General features: G+C 44.3%; 1 protein-coding gene and 1 non-coding gene across 5 annotated transcripts in view; both read left to right on the plus strand.

Annotated features, from left to right (window-relative positions):
- The window catches only part of TTC7B (tetratricopeptide repeat domain 7B), a 242,003-nt gene that overhangs the window by 75,339 nt on the left and 144,639 nt on the right, over positions 1-22,025 (plus strand). For all 4 annotated transcript variants that reach the window (XM_060095729.1, XM_060095730.1, XM_060095731.1 and 1 more), the window contains exon 5: positions 475-596. In XM_060095729.1, the coding sequence (XP_059951712.1) occupies positions 475-596 (122 nt within the window). The remainder of the gene's footprint in view (positions 1-474; positions 597-22,025) is intronic.
- Positions 8,410-8,538, plus strand: LOC132489686 (small nucleolar RNA SNORA11). Its single transcript, XR_009532076.1, has one exon. It is a non-coding gene; the product is annotated as a small nucleolar RNA SNORA11 (small nucleolar RNA).

Genomic DNA, 22,025 nt, shown 5'->3' on the forward strand with positions numbered 1-22,025 from the left:
AGCCAGTGCCAATCATGGCACTTTCCAGCTCTTTCTGAAGCTCCTCAAGCTCTGGAGGGCTGAAGCCACGGGCCACCCATCAGTGACCTCAGCCGCTGATGGATGCTGACTGTTTCTGTCCATTGCTGGACCGGCTTCTGTGTCACTCAGCCTTTCTGTCAACATCCTGGCCTTCGGCAGAGCCACTCCGCCTCTAATGCTTCTCCTGGCACCGTGCGCTCATCAGCACCCTTCACTCCTCTGTCCACGGTGCCAGGAGGGCCACACGTGGCCCGGGGTTAGCAGTTGTTCCCTGTCTCGCAGAAGTCATTCTCTCTGCTTTTCTTATCCCTATACTTCTACATCAGTGCCTTGCACGGACGTTTGCCTACAGAAGTGAATTTTTCAAGTCCTGCAGTGCATGTAGAGACAGGGTTTGAAGGAGGTAGGCTTGCATGTGGATCTGATTAGTTTTCCGGTTTTCTCCCCTTCTAGGTAATACTTTCTAATATTCAGAACAGAAGTCCTAAGCCTGGCTCCGCTCCCCACGATCAAGAACTAGGTTTTTTCCTAGAAACAGGACTACAGAGAGCCCATGTCCTCTATTTCAAAAATGGGTAAGCCTTCTTCTTTTTCTAAATCCAAGTCCTAAAGAAGGAAAGTAGAAAGCCTCATAATGCCGTCTTCAGTTGAGTTGTTATCATAAAGCAATTTGAAATATAAACCCCGATGGGAATTTTTTTTTAAAAAAAAAGAATGAGCATAGGCTCTTTTGTCTCTTCTCCACCTGGGTCCTCACTTTCCCATGAGATTTGAAGGTGGGAGGAGGGGGGAGGAGGCTCCCCCACGAGTACGAGTCCCAGCGTGGAGCACCAGGACCAGTGGGGGAGGGAATGGGCACCATGCTTTGTGCTCCCTTGCCTCCCTGGGATGGTACTGCGCAGGCCTCCCCGCTTTGTTGTGAGGAAAATGAATGGATTGGGAACCCTGGCCCACAGGATCACCTCCCTTTGAATGGCTGATCCGTTTAGAGGACTGGATTTGCCAAATTTCAGATGGTTTTTATGAAAGCGAATATGGCTGTCATGCCACACAGGTACATTTTCCCCTTGAGCTGCCTTTGAAAAGAGTTTTTAAAAGGTTTAAGAGCCTGCATGTAAGGGATAGCTCTCATGCATTTGATGCTTGTTTTCCTTTTCGTGTTGCTCTTATGAGAAATGCAATGGTGCTCTTCCAAATCTCTTCAGCTGTCCCTTGTTTTGACATTTTGCTGCAGGATAGATGTGCATGGAGGCCAACAGTAGGTATCTGGTTCCCCCGTCGCTCCTCCTAGGCTGTGCATGGGGGGCCCCTTCCTCGGGAGTAGTCCAATAGCGCTTTAAACTGCAGATTGGATAACTGAACAGGGGAGTTGCTCCCTCTTCATTTTCAAGAGCTTTAAACCTTGGGGCATAGCTCATGGAAGTGGGATTTCACCTGCCCAGAGCCACGTGCCTCTGTTTCCCATTTGTTGGGGAGTAGGTGCTTATTTTCCAAATCCTATTAAACTGTTTGTGGAGAAGGCCTGCTTTGTTCCAAAGGTTCACATTGGCAGGGCCCACAAAAGGCTGCATTAAACACCCCAAAGTTTGGAATGGCTCGGTAGCTTTGGCATAGATGCTTTTGAGTTCGATCTCATCTGTCACTGATTGAGATCGTCTGAGTGATGGTGCCTGTCCTCTAGGCTGAGTTTTGAGTTCTAGTTTCTTTGCTGTTATACATAGAGAGAGAAGGGAGGGAACGTAGAATTTTTTTTTCTGTTTATTCTCCCTTTTCACAATAAATAGTGTCATCACAGAGGAAACTCCAACCCTGGCTTTCCCTCCCTCTAACCTGTGAGTGTGTGTGATTGATATGCAAGTCCAGAGGCCGGAATGAATTTCCTTGGGGCTTTCAGGAGTCCCAAACCAATACCTTCTACTGAAAATGTTTTGTGTGAGATTGATAAGGGCGGGCTGGACAACTTATTTTCCTATTTGAAGCCTATTCGTTGAGGAGGAAGAAGCGGGGCTATGCCCTGAACCTTTGGATGCCCACCAGAACCTTCAGGTTCTTGCCCTGAACCTTTGGATGCCCACCAGAACCCAACTAAAAAATAATGATGAGAGGTTTGCACTAGGTGATGGATTACATGCTGGGAATTGCTTACTGGCTCCTGTCTCATTTTACTTACCCAAGTTCAAGAAGATTCCCATTGACATAGTCAAAAGTTAAGGGACTGCTTAATTTTGAAGCCCCTCTTCCTTTTTTCTTGTCCTCTTGCTCTTCTCCCTGGGCTCTAAAGGCCAGTGATGCATTGAGCTGGCTGCTCTGGAGGGCTCTTGTCAGCTGCCGGGTTCTAAAGCAGTAACAAGAGGTCACGTGGGCAGGTGGAGGTGAAGGCCAGTCTTGAGACCACAAAATATGGACGAGGGCTTCCCTGTTGGCTCAGTGGTTGAGAGTCTGCCTGCCGATGCAGAGGATGCGGGTTCGTGCCCCGGTCTGGGTGGATCCCACATGCCACAGAGCGGCTGGGCTGTGAGCCATGGCCGCTGAGCCTGCGTGTCCGGAGCCTGTGCTCCGCAACGGGAGAGGCCACAACAGTGAGAGGCCCGTGTACCGCAAAAAAAAAAAAAAAAAAAAAAAAAAAATACGGACAAAAGGAGAGGGACCAGTGGGAGGTTTTGGACATGCCAAGCGCTGTCAGGACTGCTGACTTACACGGTGGGTCACTCAGGGCCCAGGAGCCACACCCGGGGGCCATTCATCAGTGGACGCCTGCCGCCCATGTCTCTGCGGAGCAAGTGGGGACAAATGGAGGTGGTTGCCAGCCCTCAGCACCAGTGGCTTCCCATCTTCCAATGTGTTTGTTCTGCTCCTGCGTTGTCTCACTCCCTTTTTGTGTTTCTACACTTAAAAATGTGTATATATCTGGAAGGATATAACTGACAGGATTTGACTGATTTTCAGGGTTAGGTAAATGCATCTTAGATGAGTTTGGCAATAAGGGTTACTAATTGGTAAAGCATCATATCTTTTTCTTTAGAAATACACTTAAATATGTTCAGCCTTTTAGTTGCCAAGCCCGTGAACTTGGGTCTCTTTCAGAAAGAACCTGACGCCAGGACCAGTTCCTGGGCCGCGCCTGATCCCTTAGATCCCTCTTCTGTTTACCAAGTACTTTTATTTCATCGTTGATCCTCATGGCGTTCTATCTTCCACGCCCACCACCGCCCTGGGGGTTGGCGGTGTAAACAGCATCGCCTCTATTTCATGCACGGTGACCTGGCTGCCGGGCTTCTGACCTCAGTCCTTTCAGTGCCGCCCCCACTGCAGGGGAAATGCTGTGTGCAGGGCCTTGGCTCAACCTTCAAACCGTGGCCTTGTCCACCATCCAGCCTCTCTTGTGAGGGAGCACTTGACCCCGGGATGAGACATTGCCGGGGGATGGTCCCCAGCCTCCACGAATTGGGTGTTTTCTCATCACACTTTTCCTCATGTCTCATCTACAGCCTGTCACAAATCATATGTTTCTTCTTCTCTCCTCCTCCCCCTGCCCCTCTCCCCCTCCTTTCCTCCCCCTCTCTTTCCTGCCTCACCCCCTTCCCCTCCCTCTCCTTGTTGCCCCCTCGCGCCACCTTCTCCCCTGTCCCCTTGGAGGGAGAGAGAACCTGTCATCATCCCAGCCGCAGTGTCCTTGGGCGTGGTCTGGCTTGGCACACACCCACGTCGTGGGTTTCTCTTATCCCTCTGGGTAGCAGCAGCAGGCCTGTTATGGATGAGAACAATATCCTGCTGCGGCTCTGCAGAGGGTGAAGGCAGAGAGCCTTAGCCTCGGAGGGCCACGGCTGCTGCCCCCGAGCTTCTCGAATTGCCTCGCCCACGGTAGGCACTCGGATGAGGGGAAGCAAGGGCGCTGGAGCCAGAGGACCGGATAAGGGACCAGCCCTTCTCCTCGCTCGGTGTCGGTTTCTTTATCTGTAAAATAGTGCCAGAACCAGAGAGCTGTGCGAGGCGCAAATAAGAGAACACATGTGGAAGCATTTGGTGCAGCGTCAGGCAAACAGGCAGGGGGAAATTGTAACTTCCAGTGATGATGACGCCCGGCTGGCTTTCCAACTGGAAGTGGGACCACAGGAAGGTCAGGCTCCAGCTGAAGTGGAAGTTCTCGAAGCAGGCGTCACTCGTTTGATGGCAGAGCCTCACACAGCAGAGTTTTCAAGGAAGGGCACTCAGTTTTGACTGCTGGTGTGAGCGAGCTCTGCTCGAGATGCATAACAATTAGCTTGGATATCCCCTAATCACCGAGGGCCACCCCAGTGTTTCAGAGAAAGGAGGCGGGGGGCGCCTGGTGTGAGGCGCTAGCCCTGGGGGTTCTGGGCAGTGTGCAGAGAAAACGGCCTCAGCCTGGGGCTCCCCTCAGCCTTCGGAGAAGTGTTACCCCTCCTTGAGGCCACAATGCCAGAGAAGCTTGGGTTTGGGATGCCATTTATTTACTCCATGTTATTTTAGGAATAGTTAACTATATCTTATAAACAAAGGGTAGCCAAGGACATTTCAAGTAGCTTTGCTTCTTGCTCCACCATGTCAGGTGCACTGGGTAAGCCAAATGGATTGTAGTGTGTGTTTTCCCTGGTTCTGAATTGGTTTTAATTCAAGGAGGGTGGGGATAAATTCGAGCAAGAAGGCAAATGAGCGTCCGTGTCTGGGAAATGTACCCGCTGGGTTGTCCTCTTTCCTAGGGTGCATCACGGAGTTCTGTGTGGGAGATCCTGTCTCGGAGAAGGTAGGAAGTCAGGCAATATGGTCAGACTCTGGGCTTCCCCCCACGTGCTTGCAGCCAGGCCAGGGAATAAAGTGGGATGGAGGGCTTTTTGGAGTTGTGTTATTACAGTCAGTCACCGCTATGCGTTGGCTTTAAATAGACCTCTAATTACCACTACGCATTGACTTTTAAAAGTTTTTAAACTTCCCCAGTCATCTTGTTGACCTTTGCAACTGTTCAGCCCTGCTCAGTGTAGCTTGGAATTAGAAGGCAGCAAGAAGGGCCATGAGGCCTGCGGTGTCCCATGGGCTGCTGAGGTTCCTGGGTTTATGGCCTCAGAGAAACAGTAGCAGCAGACAGGCTCCCACAGGCCCTGTTGGGGGTGGGAGGGAGGGGGAGGGTGCCGGCCAGGAAGTGAGGGGGCTTGGCTCGATGCACTGGCCTCCCCAGGCACTGGAGCGACTTGGCCTTGTCCTCTGCATTCTTGCCTTCAGTACGTCTTCCTTCTGGCGGTGATAGAAGTGGTTGCTTTTTTTCAACTGCCCCCTGCTTTTTACATTAGGAGTCAAATGAAAGGAACATGAGAAAATTCAGACACATTTCCAGTAAGCATTTCGTATGTATCAGCTTTTTGTACTTGACATTTCTCGAGAGATTCAGAGAGTAAAAAGAGATGGGCCTGCACTGTGGGAGATAGTAGGAGAAAAGAAAAAGGGTAAGGTGTGAAAATAAGTAACTTTATAGGCGACAGTATGGTTGTATAAAAGAGTAAACAATGCAAGAACACCTAATAATCACTTTAACTGAGCTGAGGTTTCCAGGCCCATTCATTCATTCAGTAAAGTATTTATTCACTCATTTAATGAGGACTAATTGCATAGGAGCCAGGCCCTGTCCTAGCACTGGGGCTTTAATGCGGAAAAGAACAACAAAGTCCCTGACCTCCTAGAACTTCATCTCAGGTAATTAACTAAAAGAAGCAGTCTCAGGATAGTCTGTACATGTGTGACAGGGGAAGTCCAGGTTGCCAGAAAACCAAATAAGGAGGCTGCCTGTTGAGACGGCTGAAGATTCGGGAAGGGGAGTAAAGCTTTGGAGAAGTGGGATTGAAATGATGTAGGTGCACAGATTTGGGAGAGTCGGGGGTACTTTCCAACTAGTTGGTAGAAACATGGGGTTAGAACTCTACTCAGTATTGTATATATTCTGCAGGGTATGAGGAGACCACTCTGGTTGGAGCAGAGGTTTATACAGTAATGTATGCGTTTCTATATAAACCTCCCAGCACAGGACCTGGCATGCAGTAGGTTTGGTCAGTTATCCAACATAGTTCTGCTATGTGCCGGTACTGTGCTTGGTACTGAATTGGTGAATATAAGACACATAGTCCGGGTTCTCAGGGAGGATACAGTCTAGTGAGGGAGAAGATAATAAACAAGTAAACCAATGTTTATAATTACAAATCGTAATAAATGCTAGGGAACGAATGGGTGCAGCAAATAACGGGGCACCTGCTTAGGTAGGGTGGTCAGGCCAGGCCTCCTGAGGAAGTGACACGAGACCAAGACTTGAAGGATGAGAAGGAAGTAAGCATGCCACAAGCAGGAGAAAGAGTGGTGCAAGCAGAGGGCCCACCACGTGTAAGGTCTTGACCCAGGAAAGTGTGATGTGTTTAGGAACCTGAAAAGAGCCCAGTGTGGCTGCAGCAGAGTTGGAAGGGGGAGAGTGACAGACTCTCCTGGTTTGGCTTTTTACCCTGAAAAGGCAGATCGACTCTGGTGGCGTACAGTGGAGAGTAGTGATTGTCCAAAGAGAAATCCCCAAGTCACCAAAACAAAGGCGAGGTGACAGTGGTGGGCAAGGCATTAGATGCTCACCTCAAAGGTGACAGTGGGGCTTCCCTGGTGGCGCAGTGGTTGAGAGTCCGCCTGCCGATGCAGGGGATGCGGGTTCGTGCCCCGGTCCGGGAGGATCCCACATGCCGCGGAGCGGCTGGGCCCGTGAGCCATGGCCGCTGAGCCTGCGCGTCTGGAGCCCGTGCTCCGCAACAGGAGAGGCCACAACAGTGAGAGGCCTGCGTACCACAAAAAAAAAAAGTTGGCAGTGGTAGCAGGGACCAAGAGAAGCGGATGGATTGGAGATGTATGGTAGAACTGCTGTTGGTTGACGTGTGATCCCAACTGGTGTGGGGACTAGCTGATGAACTGGATTTGGGGGGGAGCGGAAAGGGGAACAGAGGAATCAGGAATGACTCCCCAGTTGCAGTCGGAGCAGCTGGTTAGATGGAGTGGGGACAAGGAGAGGACCAGATTCAGAAAAGGGAAAGTCAGAGATTAGCCTTGGATGTGTATCGTTTGAGAGCCTGTGAGATTTCCAAGTGGCAGTGTTGACTAGGAGGACAGATGAGCACAGGGGAGGTTGAACCTTGAGTTATAAGTTGGGAGTCTCAGCATGTTGATTATATTTAAAGCCGTGGACTGGATGAGATCTGAGAGGGACAGACCGTAAAGAGAGAAGCAAAGCCCAGGACCCAGCAGGAAAGCTGCAAGAGTTGGAGTTGGGCCAAGGAGGAGGAGCCCATGGAGGAGCTGCCCGAGGTCCGAGGGACCATGAGGGTGTATTCTCGTAGAAGCCTAAGGTGCCTGAAGAGGAGGAAGGGCTCACCTGATGATGCTGAGATGTTAATAAGGGTAAATACCAAAGCACTGGATTTGATAATATGGAAAGCCTTGTGACCTTGAAAGGACTTTTGGTGGATGGTCAGAGCACAAGCTAGATTGGGGAAAGAGCGGCACGAATGAAGTGGTGGCCTCAGATGTGGGTCACTTTAAATAAATGTTATTTCTGTTCCCATTTCCTTTTCCAAGTTAGGGTTCTTGCTGGAAGGATGGATGGTGGAGAGATGGTGGAAGACTGAAAACCAGGCTAAGAGGCAGGGAATTAATTCTTCAGGTGTGGAGAAGGATGGGGTATCAGGAAGGGCCAAGACTAGGGTAGTTCATTTGGCAGGAGTCTAGTGCCAGCAGAATCATGCCCACCATATCAGTCGGACTTGGTTCATTTTACTTGGTTTTCGGCCATAGGCTACGTTCCGATCTCAGCAAGAACCATGTATGTATTGGACTGAGAGGAAGATGGGGTGATGGAGGGAGTGGGGGGGGGAGTCCTTGTAAGTGGGCTACTTCCTTTATTCGCAACAGCTTCAAGAGGGAAGTTTATGGACCACTGTGAGTCCTGCAGCCTGGCCAGCCAGGACCACCTCGGTGATGCCACTTGTCATTCAAGCAGTCCTGTGTCTGGAAGACTTTGGGTCAACCTAGCGAACTGTGCTAAGCACTTCCCATGAATCATTTCAGTAATAAGGAAAATTTTCATAATAGTTGAGCTGAAGGTCGGGTATAGAATCTGAAAATCCTGGGGTCCAAATGGTTAGAGCATATTTTTAAAAATCACTGCCCTTTGTAGCTGAGGACTCCGAGATCCAGAGAAATCACATTCAATGATCATTTAATAAATATTTGTCAAGAACCTCAGGAGGTTATTTACTAGTGCCAAACACTGTTCTAAGTGAACAGGTCAGACCCAGTCACTGCCTTGATGGGGTTTACGTTTTGCTCAGGGAGACAGTCAGTAAACAAGGCAGCGCTGGAGTGTGCTCAGAGCAGGAGCCTGAAGAAATGGCTCCTCTGTTTATAACACATCTGACAGGCATCTGGGTTCATTGTGACAAGGGACACAAAACTTGTAGCCTTCCTATGAACAAATACCCTACACATGTCCTCCTGCACCTCCAGGTGGCCGCTGAGTGGGACCAGTGGGACAGGACTCAGTATTGGAAGAAAAGCCACAGTATTTAGTGAGGGAGTTTGCCGCCTAGAGCCTGTGGTGGGCCATGAGTGGTCTTATAGACTTAAAGGCTTTGAACCTCTCTTTTCAAGAAAAAAAAAGATCCCATTTATATGCTATTCTAGAAAAGACCAAACAATGGAGACAATAAAAAGATCAGTGGTTGCCAGGAGTTTGGGAGAGAGGGGAGATGAATACACAACATATAGAAGTTTTTTAGGGCAGTGAAAATACTTTGTATGCCATTATAATGATGGATAGGTGTCATTATACTTTTGTCCAAACCCATGGAATGTGCAACACTATTTACTTCCTTAGAGTGAACCCTAAGGTGAACTGTGGACTTTGGGAAATTTCTGTACCTTCCTCTCAATTTTGTTGTAAACCTAAAACTGCTAAGAAAAAAAAAAAAGAATTAAACAAGGCAGTGTGATTTATTCAGGGTCAAGCAGCTAGTTGGTGGCCTGTGCCTCCCCCTGCTGACGCCCAGCCCAGTTTTCTCAGCACTCGCACAGACTGACCACGTCCAGTTAGTGCTCTCTTCTTGAAGATGGAGCTCTGGGCAGCAGAGCCGCAAGGAATACATTAGACTCAGAAAATAAGGACTTTTAAAGCCAGTCTAGTTGTAATTGTTTATGTAATAAAAAGTGTCAGCCAAGTCTTCTCTGTTTTGTTTCAGTGTAGACTAGGTCTGGCGCATCCCTTAATGCCATCAAAACTTTAGTATGAAAACAAAGGAGTCTTTGTCAGTTTTAATTATGAAATTCCAGGACCACTTTCCGTGATAAATTTCAGGGAATGAATTATGGGGGACGGGTAGTTGCTTTCAATGCACTGCCTAAGCGCTAGCACCCACGGCGTGTTCGAGGCCTGCGCCATCAAAGCGTTATCAGCGTTCAGCAAAGTGGGTGCATCCATGTTGGCCTGTCCTGGCTTCAGCAGAAGAACGGGGTAGGTCATTTGAGGCTTCCAAAGTACAAGGCAGGGTAGGGTGGGAGCATGGGGTGTGGAGAGGGGACCGGTGAACTAATTGGCAGTTACTTGCATCTCACAAAGGCCCCTCTCCGGACGGTTTCTCCCAGCTGTAGGCTGCCTCCTTCAGCCTCCATTCAGAATTGGAATCCCTGAAAGATGAACTGGTACAGGAGATTATTCCAGTTCTTCACCTTGGGTTTGTCCGGCATAGTGATTTTCTATCTTAATGGAGGCAGGAGGGAAGGGAGAGGTTCTTTGTTTATTCATTCACTTATTTGTGCATCCATCAAACATTTATGTGCTCGGAGCTAGGGTTGAGACAGCAAATGATCCCAGTGGGTTTTCTAGTCCAACAGGAAAATAAATAACTACAAGTAGGCTTACACCTTAGGAAAGGAGAAGAAGGCAATACTATCTCTTTAAATTTAGCCTTTCACTTTGCAAGTTTTCCCCAAAAGAGATGGTTATATAACAGTTGTGGCTAAAAAATCAAAATTAACTTTATTTTTTTGGTATTTCCCAATAACTCTTGATACGACTAGAGATTGACCCTGGACTTTACTGCTATAGAGGGCGATATTTGCAGGCCGACTCTGGACAGGAGTATCATCAGTGAACATACACAGCAGGAACATAACAGTGTGGTGTGAGGACTACTGCCCAACTCTGTTTAGTTTCAGCTGATTTGTTACAACATTCACTTGTTCTGCCAGTGTTTATTCAGCTGCTACTCCTGCCAGATGTTCTCCAGGTGCTGGGGGTGAAATGGTGAGCAGCCAGACGTGCTTCTTGCTTTCAGAGAGAAACCAGGTCCTTATATTCCTGGGTGTATAACTACACCCTGAGATGGTGCTCAGGCGGCAAGGTACCCATTTCTGTGAGAGGCCATTTGACAATGCAGTTGACCTGGAGCTGGTGGTTAGGGGAGGTTTCCCGAGCAAGTGACTGAGCAGAGCCTGAGGATGAATCAGTGAAGAGGAGCTAACTCACAATGGCAAGGTGCAATGGGAAGGGCACTCGTGTTGGTTAGACCTGAAAGGATCCTAAATAGGCATCAGAGGCATCTGGTCCAACCAACCCATCCTTTTTCTCTGCTTTGTGTTTCTCAGTATTTAACGGGCATCAAATGTACTACGAACAGGGCTTACCAGGGATCTTCTTAGGTTCAGTCAAGCATTCCGACCCACAGGACTTTCACTGGCCACACTTGGCCATCTATGGAGACAGATCTGGAACAGAACCGTAAGTTGCCTGCCAGGCAGTGTCAAGGGTTTCTCTCCTATGTGAACTGTGCCCTTGGCAGTCCATCTGGCCACCCGGGAGCTGTCCTCTTTGCCCCTCCCTCATCAAGTGACAGCTCACGTGCTAGAGAATGAGCTTCACGTGGAGTAGGGATGGGGTCTGCCCTGGCTTAACGTCTCCCTGAGGGATATGCTCCGTTGTAAGTCATCCCATTCAAGGAAGCCCACAGCGGCGTTGTCCCCCTCAGATATTTATAGTTCCTTCCAGTCCAGATGCAAGTTACCAGTCAGAGGTCATTTTTAATATAAGCAATGTTGCCTCATAACATAATTGACATTCTAGCTTTATTAGGTTTCCAGGGAAACAGAACTAGAAAGTTAACCTAAGGTCAGATTCTCAAGCAGGAGAGGAAAGGAATTTGCTAACCCTTTGCCCACATTGTGTTTTATTTTCCCCTCATCTAATCTGTTTATTGTCTGTCTCCCATCACTGGAATATAAGTTCCAGGAATTTTTATCTATTTGGTTTGGGGAGGGATCTGTACCTTGAGAGTATCTGGTATACAGTTGTACGCGAATGAATGGGGGAGTGAGTGAATGAACTTCTCACGTTCAGCTGAGATGGCTGTGGCTCACAGATGCCTGACAGTTGTGTGTTTTCTTTAAAATTAGTTCATGCAGCATGTATGTACTGAGAGGTAAGCGTGCAAGCACTGGGCTAGGTGCCGGGACGTAAGGAAGAAACAGACATTCTAGACGGGCCTCATGGAAATGACCGCTCCTGTTGCTGTTTAGGGGGAGATGTGCCCTGACCGTCCAGCTCTTCCCGCAGATGATGTCCTTCTGTTGGAAGAGGGTGAAGGGGGCCAGGTATCAAGTGGTTTCCTTGACCTCAGTAAGAGAGAATACGTTTTCTGGGACGGTCCTAGGGACTTCTGCTGTCTGCCTTATCTCTGAGACTGGAGGCTGTTTCCCATAATGGTGGCTTTATTATAAGACACCCCACCCCGAGCAGGCCTGATAGACTCTTTCTTTTCTGAGAAACTCCTAGCTTGGTGGAAAATTGGTGCTTGTGGCCCTCCTTACTTAAGCCTGGCATGTACACATCTGGATGGGATTCTAGCGTTCCCACAGCAGGAAAGAGAATTATCATTTTCCACGGTTTAGTGTTGAGAACATTTGCTCCCAGAGCCTCCCAGACCCGCATTTTTTTTCAAGTATGTAGCTCTTTGAGTTAAAACCTCACAGGCTGAAGTTGGACACAGAAGCATGAGAGCCCATTTAAGTATGGCCTTTGTAGGCAGCCCCTCAAGGGCAGGCCATTGAAATGACACACGTGTGTTGGGAAGGAGGAATTCACGTCCCGTCTGGGGAGGAAGGAAGCCAGATTTTACCCTCTCTGAGCCTGTCAGACTGTGGAAAGCTTTCTCAGTAATTTAGTGACGTCTGTGCCACAGAGCCGGTCCAGATGTATCTGCCCGGGAAGCGGGCTGGATGGGCAGGAGGGTGTTGGCAAGGCATGCAGCATTCCTGTTCTTGGCCAGAGCAAAGCTCATCAACCTGTTCTTTCCCTTCCCTGGTTTAGGTGTCAAATGCGTTAATATTTTATATGAGGGCAGGGTGCAGGGGGTGGAGGCCCCAGCTCATTTCAAGGGATATTTCCTACCTATTTCTTTTTAAGTCATCATTTTTCTCTCCATTCTTTTTTATTTTTTGCAGAGGTATTTTTAGTCAGCTCTTAGAGAGAGTTGCGGAGAGGTTGAGTTAAAGCCCAGAAAATGACTGAGACATCTTTGGAAAATTTATGACTTTTCTTAGGAAATGCTAGAACCTTCTATTGAAAGTGAGAGGGGCCATAAATTTTCTTACAAACACCTGCCTTTATATTTGTATAGCAATGTCTGCCATAGATCTGTACACCAATAAGGATATCGACAATATGACTGTATGTTCTCATAGCAAAATCTTGCATTAAATTGTAAGATTTTTAAAAATTAATGAATTGTTTTTTTCAATTGACATTTGGTTTTTCCACCTTCCTCTCTACTTGAGGTTTGATTTTTACTTTTTATTCACAGGTGACTTTGGTGGTGATTCTCTAGGCTTGGCACAGACATACTGTACCTTTTTTTTCAGCTAGCTCTTCCTTCTGTATCTTCTCTTTGCTGGCAGGTGCTTGGTTGATGGGTATGGGAGCTAGTTCTCCTTTGAATCTCCCTGGCAAATTAGCATCAGAAGCAGCAATCTCTGTATGTTGGAAACAAGCAGTTAAAATACCAGGAAGAATCTGCTGTTGTGTTTCTTCTGAAGAATACTCAGAAAAACTCATTAGCCAGACTTGGTAAAACCTCTGAATTACAGATTTTTTTAAAGATGCAATTATACTGCTTTCAAGTACGTTCTGAGCGAGTTAAAAAAAAGAAGCTATTGCCTTCTCAATTCCGTGTATGTTTATTGAGAGCCTGCTGGGCACCAGTCACTAGGATAAGCTCTGGGACATGAGATGAATAAAAAATGTTCTCTGAGCTCATGGGGAAGACAAGGATGTCAACAAATAATTATAACACCTGGTGAAAAGCACTATAAAGAAAAGATGGGCTGGTGGGGAGAAGGAGAGGGAGAGGAGGAAGGAGGAAGAAGCACTTGCCTGGGTGCCTTCATCAAGTTCATTAGAAGGACTGACATTTGAACTTGGCCTTTGAGGGAGGGGTAAGATTTCCCCATCTCAGGGAGGCCTGGGGGAGGGGGCAGGGATGGCAGTCATGGTTGGATGCTAGAGCTACCAGGCCAGATACACTTGATGCACTCTTGGCAGGCAGCATTGTCTGGTGGTTAGAAAGCATTGACTCTGGATCCACCTGCCTGGGTTTGACTCCTCCCCCTTACAAGCGCGGTGACCTTGGCAAGTTACTTAACCTCTCTGTGTTTCACTTTCCTCATTTGTAAACGGGGGATAATAATAGTACCTGCTTCATAGTGTTGTTAGGCAGATTAAGTGCGTTAGTAATTATGGTGTGTTTGGACAGTGTCTGGCACATGGTAAGTTTGATAAATAAATTAATAAAACCCTGCAGAGTGAAGGGTTTGTCAGCTCCCTAGAAGAAAAGGTAAGAATCAGCAGCTGAGAAGTCTGGGAAGATGATAACAGCAGTGGCAGTATAGTTTTGGGATCTTCTCATATCCTGTCATTTAAAAAGACACAGTAACCAGACAGCAAAACCAAAAACCCATGCACAACATTTACAGTGAAACTAGATGACAAGGTGTACTCACGAACACCAAAGTACAAGCTAATGGGGACAGGCTACCAGCAGCTAGAGACAAGCATGTTATTTGCATTTGTGTGGGAGAAAGCAGAAGGAAGCAGTGGGGGATCCGAGGGGCCTGAGGACAGGAGACCCGAAAATAGCCATCAAGACTACTGGAAAGCTTGTCTGGCCAATTTGAGATCAGCTGCTGAAAATGAGAGGGTTTTGCCAAGTAAGGTCTAAGGGACTGGAGCAGTCTGACCCTTGTGAAGACTTGAAACCAACCCACTAGGGCTTTTTGCTGGGACTGGACCCCACCATGAGGAGAATGATGAAAGTGGAATGAAAACTGACCAAGTGACACAAGAGACAAAAGAACGATCAGGTAGAGATAAAAGTGAAGGCCGGGGAGGTAGCCAGGAATTATCATAAAACAAGATGCTACTATTATTTTTTAGCGGCTTTATTCAGGTATAATTTATATATCAAAAATTCACCTGTTGTAAATATACAGTTCAATTGTTTTAAATAAACTTACGCAAGCATTGCAGTCATTGGCACAATTCAGCTTTAGAACATTCCATCACCCTAGAAGTTCTTCATGCCTATTTGTAATCAGTCCCCACTCCTACCCCCAGCTCCAGACAACCACTTATCTGCCCTATAGATTTGCCTTTTCCAGAAATGTCACATAAATGGGATCATAGAATATGTAGTCCTTTGTGTCTTGCTTCTTTCTCTTAGGATAATGTGTTGGAGGTTTACCCACGTTGTTGAATATATCAGTAATCACTCCTTTGTATTGCTAAATAGTTTTTCCATTGTTTATCTGTTTACCAATTGATGAACATTTGGATCATTTCCACTTTGGGGCTATTATGAATAATGCTGCTATGATCACTCATGGACATATCTTTCTGTAGACATATGTTTTCATTTTCCTTAGATAGATTCATCAGAGTGGAATTGATGGGTCATAAGTTTATGTTTAACTTTTAAGAAACTGCCAAGCTGTTTTCCTGAGTGACTGGACCATTTTACCTTCCTAGCAGCAGTGTATGAGAGTTCCAGCTTCTTTCCATTCTCGTCAACATTTAGTGTTGGCAGTTTTGAAATTAAAGCCAGTCTGGTGGGTTTGTAGTGGTATCTCGTGATTTTAATTTGCATTTCCCTAATGATTAATGATGTTCAGCTGTTTTGCATGTGCCTATTATCTATTCTTATATCTTCTTTGGTGAAACGTCTTCAGATCTTTTGCCCTGTTTTCAATTGGATTGTCTTCTTATTATCAAGCTGTAAGAGTTCCTTATATATTCTGGATACAAGTCCTTTATCAGATATATAATTTGCAGATATTTTCTGCCAGTCTACGGCAGGTATTCATTTTTTTAAATTATGTCATTCAGAGAGGAAAAGTTAATTTTGATGAAGTCCAACTTAACCAATTTGTCTTTTTATGGATCGTCCTTTTGGTGTCATAGCTAAGAAATTTTGGCCCAATCTAAGACCACAAAGTTTTTCTCCTGTGTTTTATTACAGAAGTTTTATAGTTTTAGCTTTTACATGTAAGTCTCTAATCTATTTTGAGTTAATATTTGTGTATGGTGTGATGTAAGAGTCTAAGTTAATTTTTTTTTTCATTTAGATATCCAGTTGTCTAAGCACCATTTGTTGAAAAGTCAACTCTTTTCCCATTAAATTGTCTTGACACTTTAGCAAAAGAATTAATTAATTGAGCATAAATATAAAGGTTTATTTCTGGAGTCCTATTTTGTGTCATTGATTTATATGTCTATTCTTAAGCCAATAGCACACTGTCTTGAATATGTAGCTGTATTGCAAGTTTTGAAATTAGGTAATGTAAGTCCCCTAATTTTGTTCTTTTTCAAAATTATTTTGGCTATTCTCAGTCTTTGATATTTCCATATGAATTTTAGACTCAGCTTGTCAATTTCTACAAAAAAGAAAAAAGAAAAGAAAAGCCTGCCAGGATTTGGATAGGGATGGCAGTGAATCTCTAGATCAATTTAGGGAGAATTGCCATATTAACAATAGTGAATCTTCCAATCCATTGTCTCTTCTTTTATGTAGATCCTCTTTAATTTCTCTCAAATTTTTTTGCAGTTTTTATTACACAGGTTTTGAATTTTTTGTTAAATTTGTTCCTAAATAGTTTATTCATTTTATGTTATTGTGAATGAAATTGTTTTTTAAATTTTATTTTCAGATTATTCTTTGCTCTTATATATATATATACTATTGATTTTTATGTATAGATGCTGTATCTTGCAACCTTACTGAACTTGTTGACTGGTTCTTATAATTTTTAATAGATAGATTACTTAGGATTTTTACATATGGGATCGTGTCATCTGTGAATAAAAACAGTTTTACTTCCTCCTTTCCAAACTGTATGTCTTTTATTTCTACCGTCACCTTATTGCACTGTCCCGAACCTTCAGTACAATGTTGAATAGAAGTGGTGAGAGCAGACCTCTTTATCTTACTCCTGCCCGATCTTAGGGAGAAAGCGTGCAGTCTTTCACCATTAAGTAAGATGTTAGCCATAGGTTTTTCATAGATACCTGTTTGTCTCTAGTAATATTTCTTCACTTAATGTCTGTCTTATCTGATATTAATATAGCCACTCCAGCCATCTTGTGTTTACTGTTTACATAGTGTATCTTTTTCATCCTTTTGCTTTCAACCTATTTGTGTCTTTGAATTAAAGCACCTCTCTTATATATCTCTTGCAGATAATGGATAGTTGGAGCTAGCTTTTTTTATCCAGTATAAAAAAATTGCCTTTTGATTGGAATATTTAACTCATTCACATGTAATGTAACTACTGATATGATTAGATCTACATCTGCCATTTTGCTCTTTGTTTTCTGTATGTCTCATGTCTTTTTTATTCTTTGTTCCTCCCTATAGCCCTCTTTTGTGTTAAACATACCTTTCAGCATTACGTTTTAATTCCTCTGTTGATTTTTTACCTGTATTTTTTGAAAATTTCTATGGTGGTTCCTCTATGAATTATAAAACGTATCTTAAATTATCAATCTATTTCAGTAAAATATGCAGGTTGGCTCTAATATAGCTTTATTTCCTCCCTCCTTTTGCTACTAATGTCTCTATATGTTATAAACACAACAGTGTGATATAATAATTATTTCCTCATACAATCCTATTTTTTAATATAAATTAAAAGAAGAAAAGATTTAAAAATATATTTAAGCAATATTTTATATTTAAACACATATTTACATTTCTAGTACTCTTACTAATTTACTCCTGTGGTTTCAAATTACCCTCTGTTGTCATTTCCTTGTAGTCTGACGGACTTCCTTTAAAATTTTGTATTGGGCATGTCTGCTAGATATGAATTCTCGCACTTTTTGTTTATCTGGGCATGTCTTTATTTTGCCATCATTTTTTTTTTTCCAGTACGCAGGCCTCCCACTGTTGTGGCCTCTCCCATTGCGGAGCACAGGCTCCGGACGCGCAGGCTCAGCGGCCATGGCTCATGGGCCCAGCCGCTCCGCGGCATGTGGGATCTTCGCGGACCGGGGCACGAACCCATGTCCCCTGCATCAGCAGGCGGACTCTCAACCACTGCGCCACCAGGGAAGCCCTTGCCATCATTTTTGAGTGACAATTTTATGCCATGCAGAATTCTTGGTGATTTTTTTTTTCTCTCATCACTTTGAGTATATCTTCCACTATGTTTGATGAGAAGTCACTATTAATCTTAACTGTTGTTCCCCTCTATGTGATTAATTATTTTTCTTTTGTTACTTTCAAGATTTGTTTTTCTTTGTTTTTCAGCAGTTTTATCGTTATGTGTCTCTGTTTTTCTTCAGCCTTTTTTTTTTCTCTGTTCTTTGGATTGGATGATTTTTATTCATTTATCTTAAGTTCAGTGATTTTTTTTGCTATCTCAAAGCTGCTGTTGAGCCCATTTAGGGAATTTTTCATTTAGTTATACTTTTTAACTCTAAAATCCCCCCTTGGTTAATTTCTATAGTTTCTATTTCTCTATTGAGAGTCTCTATTTGCTGACTTGCTATTTTCTTTTAATCTTTAAACATAGTTTCTATTAATTCTTTGATCATACTTATAATAGGTACTTTGAAGTCTTTGGTAAATCCAACACGTAGGCTCACTCAGAGTGAGTTTATATTGACTACTCTTTTTTTTTTTTTAAGTATAGGTCATGCTTCCCTATTTCTTTGATTGTCTCATAACATATAGTACAACCATAAACTAAAAAATGAAAGGAGAATGCTGATAGCATATGCAGAAAATAAGTTTTTTAGCTTTTCAGTAATCATAATGATGGTGATATGATTTGATATTGTGAAATGTTTTTGTGTAACACAAAATAGAGTAGCTTAATAGTCATGGAATGTTCTAATTCTGTTATCCCCCATGTCCTTGAGAACCAGTATTCTTGGTGTGGGAGAAAGGCAAAATAGATTTAAGATAGAAGGAATCAAGGAAAAACTCTATAGTCCTGAATTTGTTTTTTTCTAATTTAATTTTTTAAAAGTATAGTTGATTTACAATGTTGTGCCCATCTCTGCTGTATAGCAAAGTGACTCAGTTATACACATATAGACATTCTTTTTTTTAATATTCTTTTCCATTATGGTTTATCACAGGATATTGAATATAGTTCCTTATGCTGTACTGGAGGACCTTGTTGTTTATCCATCCTATGTATAATAGTTTACATCTGCTAATCCCACACTCCCAGTCCTGTCCTCCCCTCCCCCTCTCCCCCATGGCAACCACAAGTCTGTTCTCTGTGTCTGTGAGTCTGTTTCTGTTTTGTAGACAGGTTCATTTGTGCCTTATTTTATTTTTTTTTATTGGAGTATAATTGCTTTATAATTGTGCCATATTTTAGATTCCACAAATAAGTGATATCATATGGTATATCTTTTTCTGACTTACTTCACTTAGTATCATAATCTCTAGTTGCATCCATGTTACTGCAAATGGCATTATTTCATTCTTTTTTATAGCTGAGTAGTATTCCATTGTATATATATGTACCATATCTTCTTTATCCATCTGTCTATCGATGGACATTTAAGTTTTTTCCATGACTTGGCTATTGTGAAATAGTGCTGCTATGAACATAGGGGTGCATGTATCTTTTTGAATTATAGTTTTGTCCCAGTATATGCTCAGGAGTGGGGTTGCTGGATCATATGGTAATTCTATTTTTAGTTTTCTGAGGAACCTCCACCTGTTCTCCATAGTGGCTGTACCAACTTACATTCCCACCAACAGTGTAGGAGGGTTCCCTTTTCTCCATACCCTTTCCAGCATTTGTTATTTGTAGTGTAGTCCTCAATTTGAATGACTGAATTGGAAATATCAGTATGAAATCATTAGGTATCTGTGTGTGTGTGTGTGTGTGTGTCTGTATGTATTTGTATGTGCATGTGTGTAGATATACACATATATGTTTGTGTGTGTGTGTGTGTGTGTGTGTGTGTGTGTGAGAGAGAGAGAGAGAGAGAGAGAGAGAGAGAGAGAGAGTGAGAGAGAGAGAGAGAGGAGGTCCTTTAAATAAGTCCTTCAGAGAGACAAGGAGAGGAGAGGAGGTTTGGCTCAGTGACTGACCCAGTAACAATGACGGTCCCTAGCGTCTAGGTTGTGATCTTGAAGTATCATTTTCCAATTTAAAAAACCTCATTCAGTTCTGGGGTAGGAAATAAATAAGACAAACCTGTAAAATCTCTACATATCAGATAGCAAGAGAACTATCAAAGATTTCTAGGGCTATGTTTTCTAACACGGAATTCAGGCCATATATGGGAAAATTTGAATTTCAAGAAGGATAAAAATGGCAATAGTCTCATCAAATATGTTTAAATTCATGAGTTCTAATTCAGTATCTAACAAAGTAGACAGAAAGAAAGAATCAAATGTTTTTCCTCCATTTACTATATGAACTGGAAAACCAAATATTAGATGAAGGGAAACACCTCCCTATAAAATTATTCCAACTAGTACGTGAAAATACAGTGAGAGAATTAGAATGTCACCATTTTGTAACTCCCAGTGAATTAGCGTATCTAACCATCAAGCATCAAGGGCAGCTAACAGCAAAAAAAGAGCGACAGCTGGACCCGATGTGCCTCCTGATGGAAGAACACACCACTGGCAAAGTCTTGCAAAGGGATTGAACCTGAATGGGTGAAGCCTCAAAATCCAGCTCCCAAATGCAAGAAATACAGGGAAAGGAGGAATATATCAAACTGCATGACTCTGTGGTTTTCCTGTCGAACTGCATGACTGTGTGGTTTTCCAGCCAATGGGAATCTCTACAGGTCAAGCAGTTCAGATTTTTTAACTGACAAATTGTAAGGAAAAGAAAGAGGTAGAAAGGGAACCTGTAGATTAACAGAGATTTTAAAGACTCATCAAGTAAGAAAAAAAAAAAAAAACGGGCAAGTGCAGGGATGTATACTTGAGTGATTAAGCCGTAAGGAATGGAATGAAGCCATGACTATGAAAGTCAGGGGGCAGTTACTTTGGTTGGATGGAGAGGCCTGTTAACTGGGATGGGGTGAGTGACAACTATCCTTTTTTTTTTTTTTTTTTAAACTTGGGTGATAGTTACAAGTGTTTTTGCCTTGTAATAATTTCTTAAGTGATATATTTGTTTTATGTGGCTTCCTCTGTCTATATTTTATATAACAAAAAGTTTTAAAAAATAGTTGGGGTGGATAGAAGGACACCGAGCAGGGGCAGGGGAAGGATTCCTGCATTGGGGATCCCGGTCCTGGCTCCGCTGCCCGCTCAGCGCTGTTGGGCGGGCCTCTCCCATTCCCTCTCTGGGACTCAGTTTCCCTCTCTGTCAGTTGAGCGTAACGAGTCCTGTCTGCTCGCTAGGTTGGTGGGAGAACCATCTGGAACAATGGGCTGGGGGTGGCGTGGGACCAGCTCATGTCACTTCAGAAGAAGGCGATGATGGCGAACATTTACTGAGCAGTGACTGTGGCCTCGTGTGATCCTCACAGCAGCCCTGTGACTAGCAGGTGTGCAGCTGGTCTTACCCTGGAAGACCCCGTCTCTGTCCTGAAGCAGCTGAAAGTCCCTTTCAGGGCTTCCCTGGTGGCGCAGTGGTTGAGAGTCTGCCTGCCGATGCAGGGGACACAGATTCATGCCCCGGTCTGGGAAGATCCCACATGATGCAGAGCGGCTGGGCCCGTGAGCCATGGCCGCTGAGCCTGCGCGTCTGGAGCCTGTGCTCCACAACGGGAGAGGCCACAACAGTGAGAGGCCCACGTACCGCAAAAAAAAAAAAAATATATATATATATATATATATATATATATTTATTTATTTATTTATTTATTTATTTATTTATTTATTTATTTTATTTATTTATTTGGCTGCGCTGTGTCTTAGTTGCAGCTCGTGGGCTCCTTAGTTGAGGCTCACCAGCTCCTCAGTTGCAGCATGTGAACTCCTAGCTGCGTCATGCATGTGGGAATCCATGCACGGGTTCCCTGACCAGGGATCGAACCCAGGCCCCTTGCATTGGGAACGTGGAGTGCCAACCACTGTGCCACCAGGGAAGTTCCCAGCAGCTGAAAGTCTTAGGGAGGCTTTCTTCATGAGAGAGAGGACTCATTTGTAATTATCTTGTCAGGGGTCTATTAGTAAATGTCCGCTCTTCTGGATGGCTTAGAAGGGCTTGAAAACAGCTTATTCTGCTGAGCAAATTAAATATTCTCCCCACAGATCATGTTCGCCCTGCTCATGTGCTTAGCAAAGCTTTTTCTCTATAGATGGTGCAAAGGTACCGTTGAGCTCACCATCTGAGTGATTGGATGTGAATTCTGACTGGGAAGGGCCACTCTGTGAGGCATAGGATGGAAGCCTCTGATGTAGAAGCTTGTCCTAACGAACTGTGGACAGACCCGTTTT

Source organism: Mesoplodon densirostris, chromosome 4 (assembly GCF_025265405.1).
Source record: "Mesoplodon densirostris isolate mMesDen1 chromosome 4, mMesDen1 primary haplotype, whole genome shotgun sequence".
Lineage (NCBI taxonomy): Eukaryota > Metazoa > Chordata > Mammalia > Artiodactyla > Ziphiidae > Mesoplodon > Mesoplodon densirostris.